This window comes from Protopterus annectens, chromosome 2.part1 (assembly GCF_019279795.1).
Source record: "Protopterus annectens isolate FY-2018-M chromosome 2.part1, PAN1.0, whole genome shotgun sequence".
Lineage (NCBI taxonomy): Eukaryota > Metazoa > Chordata > Ceratodontiformes > Protopteridae > Protopterus > Protopterus annectens.
Genome location: NC_056729.1, coordinates 373,758,038 through 373,777,967, shown reverse-complemented (window position 1 = coordinate 373,777,967; position 19,930 = coordinate 373,758,038). Strand labels below are relative to the sequence as shown.

General features: G+C 37.7%; 1 protein-coding gene across 2 annotated transcripts in view; it reads right to left on the bottom strand.

The window, feature by feature from the left end:
- Positions 1-19,930, bottom strand: part of SPOCK3 (SPARC (osteonectin), cwcv and kazal like domains proteoglycan 3) — a 2,692,952-nt gene that overhangs the window by 1,483,947 nt on the left and 1,189,075 nt on the right. For both annotated transcript variants that reach the window (XM_044062207.1, XM_044062208.1), the window contains exon 5: positions 5,422-5,536. In XM_044062207.1, the coding sequence (XP_043918142.1) occupies positions 5,422-5,536 (115 nt within the window). The remainder of the gene's footprint in view (positions 1-5,421; positions 5,537-19,930) is intronic.

Sequence of the window (19,930 nt, the reverse complement as noted above, 5' to 3'; positions counted from 1 at the left end):
AGAACCTTTGTGAATACTCTGGGCGCAGTAGATAAGCCAAAGGGCAATGCAGAGAACTGATAATGGAAATTTCCAGCTCGAAAACGCAGATACTTCCTGCAACTTAGTCTGATAGGCACATGAAGGTAAGCCTCCTTGAGATCTAAAGTTACCATCCAGTGATCTTTGCCCAGCAGAGGTAAAAGCTGTTGTAACGTCAACATTTTGAACTTGGGAATGTCCAGATAAGTGTTGAGGATAGATAAATCCAAAATTGGTCTCCATGTGTTCCCCTTCTTTGGTACTAGGAACAGGCGAGAATAAAATCCTAGGCCCCTTTCTGGCACAGGAACTGGCTGAATGGCCCCTATTTGGAGTAACAGAGAAATTTGCTTGTGAGCCTCTTTTCTTTGTAGAGGAGGAATGTCTGGCATGCCTTTGAAAGGAGGCAAGGTATGGAAATAAAACCTGTAACCGTGGTGAATGATATCCAAAACCCATCTGTCTTGGGTAATTAAATCCCAATTTTCTTTGAAAAGAGCCAACCTTCCTCCCAAAGGTGCTGCCAGACGAGAACGTACTGGCAGCTGAAAAGGCAGGTCATTGGGTCTGTTTACGAAAGGACTGACCCCTGCCCTCACCAGAAGTCTGAGCAGGAGAACTCACTGTTCTAGGCCTAAAAGAACCTTGAGCTCTGCCCCTACCACGCCTAGACCTACCCCTAGATTGGGAATCATAAGCAGGATATGTCCATCCCTTAGTAGGCCAATTTCTACTAAACTTCGGAGGCTGCACCTGCAAAAAATCTTTAACAGTTTGCATAGACTTAGCCTTGTCCTCCATTTTCTTTAAAACTGCTTCCACAGGCGAACCAAACAATACGTCAGACTGTAAAGGAGCATCCAAAATCCGTGTCTTAACATGCTCAGCTAAATTCTGATCCCTCAACCAGGCGTGCCTACGAAGAACAGAACCAGTGGCAGCCACCCTCGAGGAGGCCTGCACAGCATCAAAACCACATTGCAAGGAATGCTTACCCACCTGTTCAGACACATGAACTAAATCCTGCAACTCTTTACACTCAATACCTTCCGCCAGAGCATCCACCTTAGACTTCAATTGTGAAAGGAGATAATTTTGATATTTTAACATGTGAAACTAACAATTCAACGCCCTCATGGCTAAAGTGGAAGAAGTATACACTTTCTTTCCCCATCTATCCAAAGCCCTTGCCTCTTTATCAGGAGGAACAGGATTTTTAACAACAGAAGCCTTAACACCTTTAGGCCCCTGAGAGACAGTTTCCGGGTCTGCCCTGGGACTCTTAAAAAGATACTTATGAGCTTCAGGCACCCTATAGTACCTATCCGGTTTAACTGGGGCAGGAGGCAAAGAATCAGGGTTCAGGGAAGCCTCTGCAAAAACATCTTCCACCACATTCAGAACAGGAGGAATAGCTAAAGGCCTATGCTGGGGTAAAAACAAGAATTCCCTAAGCCTCTTCCTGGAATCAGAGAAATCTTGACCTTCCCATTTAAAATGCTCCCTCATGGAATGCAGAGTCTCTGAAAATGAAAAATCCTCAGGAGGAGAAGCTGAAGGAGTAGAATCATCCACATCAGAATCAGAATAAGGAGGATACTCCTGCAAGTCTTCAGCCGAAGACTCAGAAGCCTTCGAACACTGCTCAAAACTCTCAAACTCAGGTTCCACCCTAGGCCTCTTATCAGGAGGGGGTATAGAACCTCTAATCATAGTAATCAAATCCTCTGCCATTTTAAGCATATGTTTCTTAGGCAAAGATCCTGAAGAGCTAGGAGAAACCCCCACTGAAGTTAAACCTGGCCTGCCTCTCAAAGAAGCCTTGGAAACAGAAGGGGAGGCTCTAACCACCTTAGGAAGAGAGGGAAGAACAGCCACCTGAGAAGCCCCTTCAGCCTGGCCTACCTCCTGAAAGGACACATCCTGTAACAGTAAAGTCTCTCCCTGAGACTCCAAAGAAACTCCTGGCAGAACCTCCGGCTCCACTGAGCCTTCTAAAGAACCTGCGTCCTGGACCGTTGGTTCTTCCACTCTAGGCTTTGCTGCTTTGTCCTTGCGCTTTTGGAAAGCGGCGCCGGAGCATCCGACGGCATTTTATAATTACGACGCTTCCCGAAAACTAACCTAGCACAGTCTAACCTTCTCTTAATAGTGCGTTTGTTAAATCTAGCACAAGAGCGGCATCCAACAACGCCGTGCTCAGGCCCTAAACAAGGTATACACAAGGTATGGTAATCCCTATGAGGTATCTGTTTCCCACAAGAAATACAGTTATTCACTTTTTCTGACATCCGGTTAAATACTGAGGCAAGAAAAAACCAAAATATTCCCCAACGGGGTACTTAGCCAACTTTGATTCGGTCTGAAACTCCGACTTCAGAAAATTTCAGAACGCCAACCTGCACTCGCAAAACTGCTTCTGCATCGGACCATGCGGCAAAAAAGACTGAGGATATGACGTCGGTCATGCGCATTAGTACCCTGACATCCTGACGTCAGTCTAATGCGCCTTGACCGACGTCAGCCATATAGTTTGGTATTCGGGCCGACTGGGACAGCGGACTACCCAATAGTTAGGACTGCAGCAATGTGGAATGAAGAACATCAGTACAGACAATTCAAGTCAGCAATATTTACATATGTACATTCTGTTTGTACTAAGAAACAGAAATTACAACAAGTTCGTAAAGACCCATGCTTATTGGGGCATGTACTATGAGAGAAAAAGAGAAATTGTGGAGGTAACAGTTTTAAGACTATGTGACACATGGACAGAGCCAAGAGCTTAAAAGATGGGACTTAAGGGAGTTTTTGAATTGTGTGGTATTTGATGCAAAAGTCAAGGATGTAGGGAGATTATTCCAAGTTTTTGCTGTGTTGTTAGCTGAGGTAATAGAGAGGAGTGATTTGCTGGCAGAGCGGAGTGGACAATTTGGCGTGTAGTTATTCAGTAATTGCCTTAGCGCGGGGGGTTTGTTGGGTTGTTTTAGGTTGTTGTATGATATGACAAGTTGGTGATAGACTAGTAGCTGTGGGAGCTCAAGCCACTGAAGTTGCCTAAGAGGTATGCAGTGATGGGTTCTGAATGGGGAATTATTAGCAAACTTGGTAATTTTGTTATAACAGGACTCAAGTATGTCTAGGTCAGATTTTCTAACATAAGTGGGAATTGGGGTAGTGTGGAAAAAAGGTAGGTTTGAGCTAGGGTGACCTTAGCCTGATCAGATAGAAAGTTTTTTTGTATGTATAGGGAACCCATTTTTATGCACCTTTTTTATAGTTTGAGAGATATGGATGTCAAAGTGGAGGACGTTATCTATTTCGACGCCAAGGAGCTTGGTATGGAAAGGGTGAAATGACAGTATCAGTATTAGAGGAGATAGATAAGGACAGTGGAGAGGTTTTTGCTTTGATTGGGGTGAAAAGAAGTGGTTTTGTTTTGTTAGGATATAAGATGAGTTGAATATTAGTGATCCACCTTTCTACTGAGGCAAAAGATTCCTGGGTGAGGTGCTGTAGGGAGGTAAGAGATGGGGCTGAGCAGATATGGGTGGAATCATCTGCATACTGGTTTAGTGACCCTGCAGGGTAGAGATATGTAGGTTGTTGGTGAAGATAGAAAAGAGTAGTGGGCCCAATATGGAGCCTTGGGGTACACCAATGGTGGTTGGGAGCAGAGGTGGTAAAACTCCTTGCCACTGGACAGCTTGTTGTCAGTATGATAGGTAATTTTTAATCCAAGCAATAGTGTTGGGGGTAAAGGCTAAAGAGGTTAGAGCATCTATTAGTATGGAGTGAGAAACCATGTCAAATGCTTTGGAGAGGTCAAGGAATATAGCAGATATAAATGTGTTTTTATTTCTATGTTGGTTAACCAGGTTTGTGAAGGAGAGAAGGGTGGTGGTTGTGCTGTGGTGTGGGCGGAAGCCATGTTGTGTAGGGGAGAGGAGATTGTTTGAGTTTAGGAAATGCATGACCTGAGAGTGTATGCATTTCTCTAGTATCTTTGATGAAGGAGACAGAATGGCAATGGGGTGGTAGTTTGAAAAATCATAAGAGTTTCCACCCTTATGAAGGGGAATAATGTAGGAGATTTTCCACAGTCGAGGGATATAGTATTCCTGTATTGAGCGGTTGATAAGGATTGAGATGGGTAGGATATGGAGTCGGCAGCCATTTTTAGGAAATGTACTGGTAAACTATCTGCTGCCAGAGTAGTGGGTTTAAGTTTTAAGAGGTGTTTTTTTATTGTAGAGGTTGGGACAGGTGAGAAAGTAAAGGGAGATGAGAGGTTAGGAGCTGTTGACATGGATGAGTAGCTATTTTTGGATAGTTGAGTAAATAGAGATTTAATGGATTCACTAAAGTGTTGGTTGAATTTGGAGGCTATATTGCTATCTGTATTGTGGAGGTTGAGGTGGGAGCTGGTGTGGTGGTTTTACCTGGTTTTAGTAGGGAGTTAATTGCATGCCAGAACTTTGGAGGGTTGTTGGAGTATTTATTTTGGATACTCAGGTAGTAATTCTGTTTATCAAGCTTTGTTTGCTGTTTGACCTGGTTCCTAAGGTGTTGATAGTTTTGTTTAGAAAGACTTGTGTTGTCTTTCTTCCAGGTTTTTCATCCCTTATCTCTGGATTTTAATAGAGCTCTAGTGGACTTACTAAGCCATGAAGCAGAGTGAAGTTTAGCTCTAATTGTTCTTATGGGGTCTATTAGGTGTAGGACCTTAGTGAGAGTAGTATTAAAATAGTCTACTGCTTGGTCCAAGTCAAGGGTGCGTAGTGGTTCCCAGTTACATTTTTTTAACATGGTGTTGCGATCTAGAGGGTTAACACTGTGATCATTTCTGACTTGTCTATAGGCTGTAGGTTTGGGTATGTTAATATGTTTGCGTAGGAGGAAAGTTGGAAAGTGGTCGCTATGGCCGTCTGGTAGACTACCTGTTTGGTAGTTTTGATCTGAGTAGTTTACTTTAGTTTAAGTTTAGACAATGACAGAAGACAAATATGTAGAGATTATAGTGAAACCTCATTTGGGACAAGGAAGAGAACTTCTAATATAATACGTTTTATAAAGGGAACAGATCAAAGTCACAAACATGACTCATGCATAGTGCATATTTAAGTTAAATTTGTGAGTATCATGAATCTGTGGTATGCTGCATCACATCAAGTTACATACGTAGTCACTTAATTCATGTTGATATGGAATTCCAATATTTCAGATGAAATTATGCACTATTTGATTGATGACACTGTATGTAATTTGCTGATTAAACTGAGTAGGAAAAGCAAAATATCCTGAAGAGAAAGAAAAAGGCTGTTTCCCAGATGAAAAGTATTAAGGAAAGAGGACTGATAACATATCCAACATGCACAAATAAACAAATGTTAGTATTACCTTTGTGATAGCCTTCGGTGACTAACACATACAGCTTTTTGAAAATCTTGGGCAACACAAACCTTATGGCGACTACATTTTGTCTTCAAACAGGGGTCTTTGGTTGAGTCCAGAGCTTAAAAAAAAGAAGAAAATGATTTATTTATTTTTCCTGATTCAGATTTCTTAAATTTCTTAACACAAGAAATCTGCATTGCAGAAAACTGATGCTATGCTGCTCAAACACAGAATCAAAGGTATAATAACAACATCTAATTTTTAAAAGTATTTGCTCTTCCATAATATTACACAACTTCAGGGATGAAAAATATTTGCAGTAGAAATATAGGAAGTGCAAACATGTGGTGCAGAATGGTTTGCCTCTTGCAAAAATTAATGGATGGGTTTCTATCTTGTTTACACTTTATTATCAATACCAATTACTTATAGTGCATAAAATATAAGTTGTAAAGTCACACTTGAAATACTACCTGGAAACCCTTTATTAAGACCTGTTATTTACATTCTATGCTAACTGGTAATGATAGTTCTCAAATAAAAGTTTTTGTAGCAAACAACAAAAAATAATTAGACTTCCTCTTGGATTACTAATATTTTTTATACTAAGTTAAGATTTTTGTAGGCCCAGGCTCATATACCTAGGCTTCTGCTATGGATCCGTTGTAAAGGAGACATAAAATCATTGTAGTACCCCAATGAGACCACAAACCTGAAACTCTGAAAGAAGTAGCACTATGGACAACAAGATTCCGTGAGAGAAACTGCACATTTTCACAGGTAGCATGCAGACTAGAAGACCACTGAGGAACCTAGTCCAATTTTACAATTGTTCCAGAGAATTCTCTGGTTAAGTAACTTGCTCAGCATCACACAGTATGCAAATAGAGACAGAAGGAGTCAAACCTCAAACAGCAGAAAGCAGTTCATAAGCAGTTTATATCCTTAGTTCTTTACACTAAAAGCCTTGTTTAGCTAAGCAACACTGCACTGCAATATATAACAACATGAAAAAAAAACAAAACTGGCACATGTAGACTTTAAGTTCATCCAGCCTTGTTTTAATGTAGTTAAATGAACAGCATCACAATTGTGCAAGTACAGAAACCCATGCAGAAAGAGCCACATGCTGGAGTGCATTAGTGCAGTTACAGAGAGGTACAAATAATGCTGAGCGATCTTGTCAGTACAGAATACTTAGACTCATATAAACACAATGTACTAGTGAGGCTTTATGCAGTAGCACATCCCTTAGCAAAGTGCCACACAACACAGAAAGATATATAGCCATGCAGAACTTGCAGCTGTAGTATTACAGGGGTCCATACACATAGACAACTGCCACAGGCATAAAAGGGAAGGAAAGGAGGATATAGGGGCAAGTACACGCATAACGTCACACAAAAGGACATCATACAGGAGTCTGCAGGCTAGAAGACAAGGAGTGTAACTTTGGTTTGAGGTGCCCCTTGCCATTTTTTCTTCATATCGAAAGATGGGAAGAGCAGGAAATGTGAAAGGGAAAGCAGTATAAAAAGAGGCTAGGTAAGTGTGCAGGGGTCCACTCAAACACACACACCATACACAACACAGATGGAAGTGCAGATACTTCAATGCAGAAGCATGGGACAGGCGCAGACAAATATAGGGGAAAACAAACTGTGATGATGGAGGGTTGGACCGCAGACCGGGTATGGGCCCAGACATAAGAGGAGGAGCCTACACATAAGGCTGGAGATAATAGGACATTCAAGCAGAAGCAGCAGAATCCCATCTGTCAAACTATCCCAGAGTAACATTGCATGGATTGATCACCATGCAATGCACAATGGGCAACAATCTATTCTGCTGGTCTGAAGGTAGGGGGCTGCTGGGTAAGCAATCAAAAATCCACTCCAAGAGGGTCTCTATCCAGGCCATATACTGTAAGCTATAATACCTGCTCCAGCTGTGGCTGGGATTCTTCTGGAAAAGCAGTTGAGCTACCTGCCAGCAAGGAACCTTGGCCTCTTCCATCAAGGCATTCTCAAGCCCATTTATCATCATTCCCCTCAGCTAAAGATTTAGAAGAGGAAGGTCACAATGAAGGTGTGCAATGAACAACATCAGAACTATCTGTGAAATGTAAAAAGATGGGAAGCTTGCTATAAGTGTTTCTATCCTAAGAGTGGACTGAGAATAATTAAAACACATATCAGCAGTTAGGAGTGAAAATACAATTGCTGGCTGCAGGCCTCTCCTACCTCCTGCAGTATGTGATATGATGCATTCTCACATCTGCTACTAATGAAAGAAAAACTGCACATCAAAGTACCATGATGAATATAAGGAAAGATGGAAGAGCAGATACGTGTCTCATCCCTGTATGTATGTCCCTGAGCTGCAGGGCAGGCAGCATGGATCTCTATGTCCCCTGCACATAATGCCAGCATTTGTAATCAGAAAATGGCTGAATTATACTTAATAGCCCTCCCAGTAGGGTATGTGCACCATGGGATGGTGCAGTGGAACTACACAGACAGATCTCTACAGAAAACAACAAAGACTGTGGTCATAACATGCAAAGTGCTACCATCACATCCACCTAATATGGAACATCTGATCGCAAATATATGGCCTACACTGACCTTCAGAAATGTATTCCATTGCCAAACCCAGGCTCAAACATACAGCAAGATATCAGAGAAGCACTATGTATACTGCTATGTACTTATTACATCATCTGATGTGATATCACATAACTCTGCTTCTTCTTCATGAAGATCATCATAGTTTCTGCAACACAAATCATCAGAATGATACATGCAGTCTTCCTGCCTACTGGGAAATCCAAGGCCGAGGACATCTTCTCAACCAGGTCATACAAGGGATCAACTTTCTAGAAAGAGCCATCATGAGGCAAATATGTGCTCCCTGTAATGGCTTTAAAGGAAGTAAAGCATATTCTTGCTATCCATAAAGTAGCTATCTGGTGTCACCAGCGCAAGCTGACATTCTACTAAATTTTCTCTGAAAATAGTGTTACTTACATGAGGAACTAAATGACAGCCTGTGACTCATACCATGGTTTCTAAACAGCAGGTAATGTAACCCATACCTGTAAATTAGTCAGCCTAATAAGCATCCTCATATGCAATTAACCAGTCCAAGTTTGTGTCCATAAGATGTTATGGATAGGCATAGGTAGCAAGCTGCATTTTAAGTCACAGAGGCATGGCAGCAAAACAAAACAATTCATAGATGTTCACGGCACCCAACCTGATTTGCTACATGCCATGCAAACAGGTATAAACCTGCAGTGTTTTGGAGGTTACTTATCATTTTGTATGATAAGTCAGGTGGCATTTGGAAGTTATACTGTATATCTTGGTCACATTACTAGGAGACGTAACAGAAATTCCTGGACATATCCGCTGCTTTGAGGACAGACACAGTATTCAGAAAGTATGTGCAAATCTGTTTCTGTTTTCCCTTCCCTACAGTGGAAGTCACCTTAGCAAAGATTAGGAATATAAAGAAACATGCCTCATGTATTTCATCTTCGTAGACTGCATTGACAACAAGGGCACCATTCCTGCACTTTCCTGTAACTAGTATAATGAGGATCTGTACACAGCTACCATCCTACTTTGCTAGGTTATGGCAGTGTCACAGACATTTCCCAAGGTATCCTTTCATGTCTGCAACAGGGATGACTGCCATGGTTAGCAAATATAAATGAGTAAACAAACAAACAAACAAACAAATACATAAACTGATAAACTGTTAAAAGTCTGAAAGATGATTCAAGAGTTAACTATACATGCCTACATTAGCCTATATAAAAGTACAAAGTACTATGGCAAAATAAGCAAATAAAGATATATGACTAAACATAAGATATATAAAGAAAAACATCTAAATATATAATTAAAATATATATTTTATATATATTAAATATGCAAATATACATCTATATATTAAAATATATAAATAAATTCTTATAATGACATCACATTATAATGCATGCTTCTGAACTTTGCCACTTTTGACAGCATACTTGTGATATGTCTGTCTTCCCACTAGCCATTTCTTTATATCTTATAAGGTGTAAACTGATGTGTAACACTACTGGCCTGGTGCGGGCTAATACATCAAGATACATTAGCATTGGTTATGTATACTGCATTGCCATAAATAATGAAGCACAGTGCATTCCCAATGTCAGCTTCACCAATGTATATGATAATCTGTAGCTCCATACTGAATTATGTCACATATAATAGCACACACATTAGCCTGGCACATAACATAAGGTGTGGTAGCATACTATGACATACATGCATTAAATCCAAATACTGGCCACACCACATTCTGTACATAGCTGTAATGTATGGCACAAATTGTTTTACGTAATTTTTATTTATTTATCTGATAATTAACTGGATCCGGCTCAATATAAGTTTCATTATACAGGCTAGAAGTAAAGAAAGCACTAAGTGATATATATATATATATATATATATATATATATATATATACACATATATATTTATAGGTGGTGCAAGCGCATAATATAGTAGTTTCATGCACAAGAACAGTAAACACATTGACACATGATTTTGCAATCTAGATCCACATACAACCAGATACAGAAGTATAGATGAGCCAGTATACCATAATCCAATGAGCTGTGAAGTGCATTGTATAAATTAATGCGCATTGTAACATAATCCAATGAGCTGTGAAGTGCATTGTATAAATTAATGCGCATTGTAACATAATCCAATGAGCTGTGAAGTGCATTGTATAAATTAATGCACATTATAACATAATCCAATGAGCTATGAAGTGCAGTGTATAAGTTAATGTGCATTATAACATAATCCAATGAGCTGTGAAGTGCATTGTATAAATTAATGCTCATTATAACATAATCCAATGAGCTGTGAAGTGCATTGTATAAATTAATGTGCATTATAACATAATCCAATGAGCTGTGAAGTGCATTGTATAAATTAATGTGCATTATAACATAATTCAATGAGCTGTGAAGTGCCTTGTATAAATTAATGAGCATTATAACATAATCCAACAAGCTTTGAAGAGCATTGTATAAAATAATGCGCATTATAACATAATCCAATGAGCTGTGAGGTCCATTGTATAAATAAATGCGCATTATAACATAATCCAATGAGCTGTGAAGTGCATTGTATAAATTAATGCGCATTATAACATAATTCAATGAGCTGTGAAGTGCCTTGTATAAATTAATGAGCATTATAACATAATCCAATGAGCTGTGAAGTGCCTTGTATAAATAAATGTGCATTATAACATAATCCAATGAGCTGTAAAGTGCATTGTATAAATTAATGCGCATTATAACATAATCCAACAAGCTTTGAAGAGCATTGTATAAATGAATGCGCATTATAACATAATCCAATGAACTGTGAAGTGCATTGTATAAAATAATGCGCATTATAACATAATCCAATGAGCTGTGAGGTCCATTGTATAAATAAATGCGCATTATAACATAATCCAATGAGCTGTGAAGTGCATTGTATAAGTTAATGCGCATTATAACATAATCCAACAAGCTTTGAAGAGCATTGTATAAATGAATGCGCATTATAACATAATCCAATGAACTGTGAAGTGCATTGTATAAAATAATGCGCATTATAACATAATCCAATGAGCTGTGAGGTCCATTGTATAAATAAATGCGCATTATAACATAATCCAATGAGCTGTGAAGTGCATTGTATAAATTAATGCGCATTATAACATAATGCAATGAGATGTGAAGTGCATTGTATAAGTTAATGCACATTATAACATAATCCAATGAGATGTGAAGTGCATTGTATAAATTAATGTGCATTATAACATAATCCAACAAGCTTTGAAGTGCATTGTATAATTTAATGTGCATTATAACATAATCCAATGAGCTGTGAAGTGCACTGTATAAATTAATGCACATTATAACATAATCCAATGAGCTGTGAAGTGCATTGTATAAATTAATGCGCATTATAACATAATCCAATGAGCTGTGAAGTGCATTGTATAAATTAATGAGCATTATAACATAATCCAATGAGCTGTGACGTGCATTGTATAAGTTAATGTGCATTAATGTGCTGTGAATTGCCTTGTATAAATTAATGCACATTATAACATAATCCAATGAGCTGTGAAGTGCCTTGTATAAGTTAATGCGTATTATAACATAATCCAACAAGCTTTGAAGTGCGTTGTATAAGTTAATGTGCATTATAACATAATCCAATGAGCTGTGAAGTGCATTGTATAAATTAATGCGCATTATAACATAATCCAATGAGCTATGAAGTGCATTGCATAAATTAATGTGCATTACAACATAATCCAGTGAGCTGTGAAGGGCATTGTATAGGTTAATGCGCATTATAACATAATCCAATGAGCTGTGAAGTGCATTGTATAAATGAATGCGCATTATAACATAATCCAATGAGCTGTGAAGTGCATTGTATAAATTAATGTGCATTATAACATAATCCAATGAGCTGTGAAGTGCACTGTATAAATTAATGTGCATTTTAACATAATCCAACGAGCTGTGAAGTGCATTGTATAAATTAATGTGCATTATAACATAATCCAATGAGCTGTGAAGTGCATTGTATAAATTAATGCACATTATAACATAATCCAATGAGCTGTGAAGTGCATTGTATAAGTTAATGTGCATTATAAAATAATCCAATGAGCTGTGAAGTTCATTGTATAAATGACTGCACATTATAACATAATCCAATGAGCTGTGAAGTGCATTATATAAATTAATGCGCATTATAACAAAATCCAATGAGCTGTGAAGTGCATTGTATAAATGAATGCACATTATAACATAATCCAATGAGCTGTGAAGTGCATTGTATAAATTAATGTGCATTATAACATAATCCAATGAGCTGTGAAGTGCATTGTATAAGTTAATGCGCATTATAACATAATCCAACGAGCTGTGTAGTCTTCCCACTAGCCATTTCTTTATACCTTATAAGGTGTAAATTGATGTGTAACACTACTGGCCTGGTGGGGGCTAATACATCAAGATACATTAGCATTGGCTATGTACACTGCATTGCCATAAATAATGAAGCACTGTGCATTCCCAATGTGAGCTTCACCAATGTATATGATACTCTGTAGCTCCATACTGAATTATGTTACATATAATAGCACACACATTAGCCTGGCACATAACATAAGGTGTGGTAGCATACTATGACATACATGCATTAAATCCAAATATTGGCCACACCACATTCTGTACATAGCTGTAATGTATGGCACAAATTGTTTTACGTAATTTTTATTTATTTATCTGATAATTAACTGGATCCGGCTCAATATAAGTTTCATTATACAGGCTAGAAGTAAAGAAAGCACTAAGTGATATATATATATATATATATATATATATATATATATATATATATATATATATACACACACATATATATTTATAGGTGGTGCAAGCGCGTAATATAGTAGTTTCATGCACAAGAACAGTAAACACATTGACACATGATTTTGCAATCTAGATCCACATACAACCAGATACAGAAGTATAGATGAGCCAGTATACCATAATCCAATGAGCTGTGAAGTGCATTGTATAAATTAATGCACATTATAACATAATCCAATGAGCTATGAAGTGCAGTGTATAAGTTAATGTGCATTATAACATAATCCAATGAGCTGTGAAGTGCATTGTATAAATTAATGCACATTATAACATAATCCAATGAGCTGTGAAGTGCATTGTATAAATTAATGCGCATTGTAACATAATCCAATGAGCTGTGAAGTGCATTGTATAAATTAATGCACATTATAACATAATCCAATGAGCTATGAAGTGCATTGTATAAGTGAAGTGCATTGTATAAATTAATGCTCATTATAACATAATCCAATGAGCTGTGAAGTGCATTGTATAAATTAATGTGCATTATAACATAATCCAATGAGATGTGAAGTGCATTGTATAAATTAATGTGCATTATAACATAATTCAATGAGCTGTGAAGTGCCTTGTATAAATTAATGATCATTATAACATAATCCAATGAGCTGTGAAGTGCATTGTATAAGATAATGCGCATTATAACATAATCCAATGAGCTGTGAGGCCCATTGTATAAATTAATGTGCATTATAACATAATCCAATGAGCTGTGAAGTGCATTGTATAAATTAATGCACATTATAACATAATCCAATGAGCTGTGAAGTGCATTGTATAACTTAATGTGCATTATAACATAATCCAACAAGCTTTGAAGTACATTGTATAATTTAATGCGCATTATAACATAATCCAATGAGCTGTGAAGTGCATTGTATAAATTAATGCACATTATAACATACTCCAATGAGCTGTGAAGTGCATTGTATAAATTAATGTGCATTATAACATAATCCAATGAGCTGTGAAGTGCATTGTATAAGTTAATGCGCATTATAACATAATCCAATGAGCTGTGAAGTGCATTGTATAAATTAATGCGCATTATAACATAATCCAATGAGCTGTGAAGTGCATTGTATAAGTTAATGTGCATTATAACATAATCCAATGAGCTGTGAAGTGCATTGTATAAGTTAATGTGCATTATAACATAATCCAATGAGCTGTGAAGTGCATTGTATAAGTTAATGCGCATTATAACATAATCCAACGAGCTGTGAAGTGCATTGTATACGTTAATGCCCATGAAAAGAAAATACTCAACAACTTAATAAGAGATGCATGGGATACATGTCCACATACCAGCTTATGGTGAAATTTACAGCAGAAGTATCTGTTAACCAGCCTAAATCTATACTTACACTAGCCTTAATACTATCATGGCCATAGGTGGCTTGAAATTGGTGACAACTGGATTCTCTGAATGTCATGTCAAAGGGAATAAAATGAAGTTCTTATTGCTGTTCTTTGCAAAAGCTGGATTCCATATACATGATCAAAAAGTATTTCTACATGATTAACTACCATTATGAATGATTGCATATTGCCCACCAAACATTTTATCGGCCTGCAAACATGCTCCACCACAACTAATCCTGAGAGTGGGGAACACTACAGCCCTGGTGGATGCTAATGTTTCTTGATGATCTGAGAGCTATTTACACATTAAAAATTGCACTCATCCACAGTAGCAAATACTACAAACAAAATGCAAAGACAGATAACAGTAGTAAGGACTTTTGGTACTACATGCATGTCCACAGAAGGGAACAGTAAGGATTATCTTTACTTAAAGCCCCTAAAAGGCATTGTCAGACACCACTCTGATGGATGTCCTGCATATCTGCAAAACAAACAGCAACAGAATTACCCATTCTAAATGCTTAAACCTTGCCTGTGATATAAATAGGACCTGCTGGAGAAACAGGTATGTATTTTAGAGACTACCCCTTCCCTGTAACAGACTCCCCATCCATGTGAAGCAGAGTTCCTCCCCAACTCAATTCATCTTGGACAATTCTACTAGGAACAGGAAATTCATCTCTGGTTTGGCACCTACGCCTCTAATGGACACAGGCAGCCTGAAAATGGTTCATTTCCCAGGCCCCTACTTGTAAATGTTACATCTCCCAAGCCCCTGCTTACACTTATCAAGGGTATCAGAACCTCTCAGAGATTTGGAATGCATGGCTAGGCTTAACCCCCCCCCCCGTGGGTTTTAGCCTGTAAACACCTATGAACCTAAAATAATACTACTAGTAAAAACACAAATATTAATACAAGCATAACTATTTCTATGTAGAACATAGAGTAGACAGTTTAATGTTTCTTATTCAAAGAGCACAGCATAGTAACAGTATGACTCCAATGGAGACTAGAGTACATATAATAATGAGCAATGCTGAGAACGACATTACAGAGGGAAAGATAACTTGAAGACTACTGTAGATAGATAAACTCAAGCTACAATCAGAGAGTAATGCTTAAAAAGAAACTTATACAGGAGATCAGTTACTTACCATGTGTCTCTATAATACAAAATAATAGAGGTAATGTGGCCAAATAAAAAAAAAAATGATGATGTGAGGTGAGCAGTCTTCCTTAGGTCAAATGGTGAACAGATTAGACTACAGGAAATGTTTTGGAGAAGGTTACTCAATAACCAAAAACTGAAATGCAGATATTTTAAAAGTTAAAGTTTTATACCACACGATAATCCAAATGCTGTCTCACTGGTTTATACCATAGTTTTGTGAACCGCATCTAGAGAAAACTTTCTTGCTGACTCTCCTCTACTATGATAGACAAAAGAGTCTTTACAAATTGGTCTAATAAGTCAAAAATAAAATATGGCAATAATTGGTCTATGTGAACTGTTTACATCTCAGAAACTTGAAGCTCTTGGAGTGCTTAGTGTGGGCTTCCAGTGATGTAGTACCTGGAACTTGAAACCTGCACTTAGTTAAGCTTCTCCATAGCATTGTCCTACTGGTGAATGGTGAGTGAACTCTCGAGCTTCAGTTGCGCAAGGTTCAACCTGGGGATGACTAAGGTTCCCCCACTGGAAAACACTCGATGATTTCTTCCTATAGTGATTCCCTTTCCAGGGCAATTTCCCCCTTCTTCAAGTTGGTGCAACTGTGCAGTCGGTATACATAAATTTGGGGTTGTGGGGGCATGCCCCTCTGCAAAAACACTTAAAACACTTCTTTTTGTCCTTTTTTCAGTGAATGCAGTTCAGGGATTCAAAACCTTGGTACATTCTGTTGTGCCCACTCACAGTGGAACCTCTCCATAAGAGTTAGACTTCCATGGCAGTCTTTACAGTGCATTTTGCCAGTTAAATCTTTAACTAATGTGTTCTTAAACCTTTAAGATGTTTAATATTCTTTATTGAATGATAGTAAAACTTGTATGTGCTGCATCACACAAAATCTGCTTAACAGCAGTGTTTATTCAGTGCTGCCAGTTATTGTAGCATTCAACCCCCCACCCCACATATACACACAAATCAAAGCAACAGTACTGGAGAATTTTTTCTACAATTATTTTTAGTGGGGTGGTTGCATGTGTGTGTGTGTGTGTGTGTGTGTGTGTGTGTGTGTGTGTGTGTGTGTGTGTGTGTGTGTGTGTGTGTGTGTGTGTGTGTGTGTGTGTGTGTGTGTGTATACATCTGTTTGTGCATGTGAGACATCAGTTTACTACAGGAGTTTGCAGTAACCAATGGAAAGTACTATAAAGTTGAGTATTGCATGTGTCCAGACAGCTCAATGACTTGTACAATACTGCTGAAGGCACAAGAAATAAGCAATATATATTTGGTGTGTTGAATTTAATTGAAGCACCCAAATATCAATGTTCACAATGGTGGCCAGAAAATGTTGACTTTGCAAACTTGACTTTCTACTATGTATGTACTAAGCAACAACTTCGACAAATAGAAAATGAAAAATAAAAAATAAAGATTAAAATACATTTTTTCTGCAGGGAGCAAGCTGCCGTGCACCCATGCACCACCTGCTAATTATATATACTAACTCTGAGATTGCACAATGTCAGGGAAAAGGGCATACTTCTCAACCCTGAGAATTATGAGATCTCACACACCTCTCGACCATATGTGTTGTCAACCAAATTTTGTTCACTAAACAGGTGCTAGCCATAGATGGAACTGACTAAATTGAGTATGTTCAGTTACCCATATACACACTTTAAGACTCAGTCAAACTAAAGTTTTAATTGTATAATACCTTAAACCTCTTGTTTTGGAGGTTCATGGGGTATATGCAAATGAACCCTTAAGGATATGGCCAGAGTTTCAGCTGCATGACTTCTGAATGCCCATAACCTTTTAGCTTTTAAGTCTTTATGGGTGCATACAGGCCAATGCAGCCAAACTCCACTACAAGAGGTTAAAGGTGTCTTGGCTGAGGCTTTTTTGCAGTTATTACTGAGTGGTTTGTCTGTGTAACCTTTTTACCATTTACTTGGATGTTGTTTGGAATATTTTGCTGTCATCTTAATATTTATGGGCACAAGGCAGGCTTTTAAGCCTTGCATTTCTAAAGTATAGCCATACAATTCACTTCTGCTGTACTGATGAGGTCATAAAAAGTCTGAAGCATGATGTTTACAGCTATTGGAGTTTGGTTTATATCTGTCGTATCTATCTATCTATCTCTGTCTATCTATCTACCTATCTATCTATCTATCTATCTATCTATCTATCTATCTCTTCTCTCTCTCTCTCTCTCTCTATATATATATATATATATATTTTATATATATATTATATATATATATATATATATATATATATATATATATATATATACATACATATGCATATACATATACATATATACATATACATATATTTCATCAACAACATATTGGTAAAACTTCATACTTCAGTGCATCTAAAACAATGGGGTGAATTTTAGGACAGTGCTGCACTGAAGTGCGTAAGTGTAGTTTAGGTACATTTTGTAGCACCAAGTTGTTCATCCAGAATGGGTACTGAGATAAGGCCTTTTATACACTGATGTCAGATGCATTGGTTCATAGGTCTTCACTACCATTATCTAACATTTTGCAGTATACCCTGTTTCTTTTGGGTGTGCTGTTTTGAACAACTTCTCAGTATGTATACAACACTAATGACAAGAATTTTTTTTTCTGAGATGTCTTTTCATCAGAAAGGAAAATCCTATTTACTTCCCTTGGCTTTACTTCAAGAGAAAAATACTATTTATTTATCATGAAAATAAAAACTTCTTGTCAGTGAAATTATGACCTTCTCTAATTTACAGCCACAAGCAATGGGAGTGCATTGCATGAGGATGCAGTTGTGTGTGGCTTTTCAACCTTGGAATCACCAGGTAAACACATTGTGTAGCTGCGGGTCATGACAGGTTATTCTATTAAAGTTGCTCTGATACTTCATACCATTATAGATACAGTTCTGTGTTTCTAGGTGTTATCTATAGTCTTACACAATTACTTGGGTGATCTATTTGCTTCCAAATAAACAAATACATTGTTTATTTTTTTCATACTGACAGACTCATTATATATCTGGTCTTTATTAGAACACCGAACTTTCAAAATGTCGAGTGTTCTAATATCGACCCGTTTTCAGCGAACGCAGAAAATATCGAAGAAACAGAAAACCGAATTTTTTTCCTAGGGAAAGAATTTGGTTATATGTTTCTGTTGCTTCGGTATTTTCAGCACTGTGGTGGAAAGTTATGGGTCGGGTTCAGGTAAATGTGCGATTGTGTGGACGTGAGGGTTAGGGCGGGTTAGGTGAGTTAGGGTTAGGGCGTGGGTGAGGTGACTGTGCGATAGTGACAGACCTTAGGGTTAGGGTTTGGGTTAAGGTAAGTGGATAGTTAGTGGTGTATGTATAGTTTAGTCTAGAGTTAGGTGTAAGAGTTTAGGTGTATGTGTGTGGATTGCTGTTTGTTTGGTGTGCTTGTGTTGTGTGTATGGGTTTTGGAACAGCAAATTTTTCCCTAGGAAAAAATTTGCTGTTCTGTATGTTCGATGTTTTAAATTTTCGATTAATAGGGTTCGATATTAGAACACTCAAAATTTTGAAAGTTCGGTGTTCTAATATAGACCCTTATATATCTATATACTGTACTTACTATGCTCTTATGGATGGAGAATCATAAGTATTTTTTTACAGAGAAAAAATATATTTCCTATCATTTTATGTACTAGAGCAAAATGCACATATATGAGGTGCTCTGAAAGGCATGCCATATTTGAGCTTCTGTAGTCTAATCTTCCTAAATGCTATTAACTACATTTTGTTTACATTATACTTTTTGATTATTGTAATGTGTGCATGAAAATTTACAGTTACCCATGGAGCTTTTCTACCCGGGCCTCCACTGAAAAAGGATCTGTGTCCAGTTGGACTTTCCTGGTAAACAAATGTTAAATAAATAAATAAAAATAAAATAAATAAAGTGTGCAATACTGTAAAAATGGGACTATCCAACATTTCTTGAAAATGTTATATGAATGTCTTGAAACGGTCAAGAGAGATATAGTCATTGGAACTGCTATCAAATTTAGTTCAGAACAACAGGCTGTGCAACATAGAGAGGTAATGTCCTTAAAGCCCTTATGAACCAAGTTTGACTAGCAACTTGGGTTCTGGGAGAACCAGCCATGGGTAATAGGAGTTTCTGGCCTGTGCTGGCCTGACCATCTTGCGGGAGGGGTATGATAGGTCCAACAGGCTAATTGCTACCAAGAAAGCAGATTTTAGTAAGACCATGAATACAGCCAGGTCTAGAGATGTTGTCTAGTATGAGGGAGGAGCCAAAAATAGTAGCCTTGTGTAGCATGTCTGCAGAATCATGTACCTGCTAGGTGAAGGTATAGCATTGTCTTCAGTGGTAATGTGGATGCAGATATCAGAAGTCAGAAAGTGAGGTTAGGGCTATAAGCAGAAAGTCCTGATAACTGCCGGAA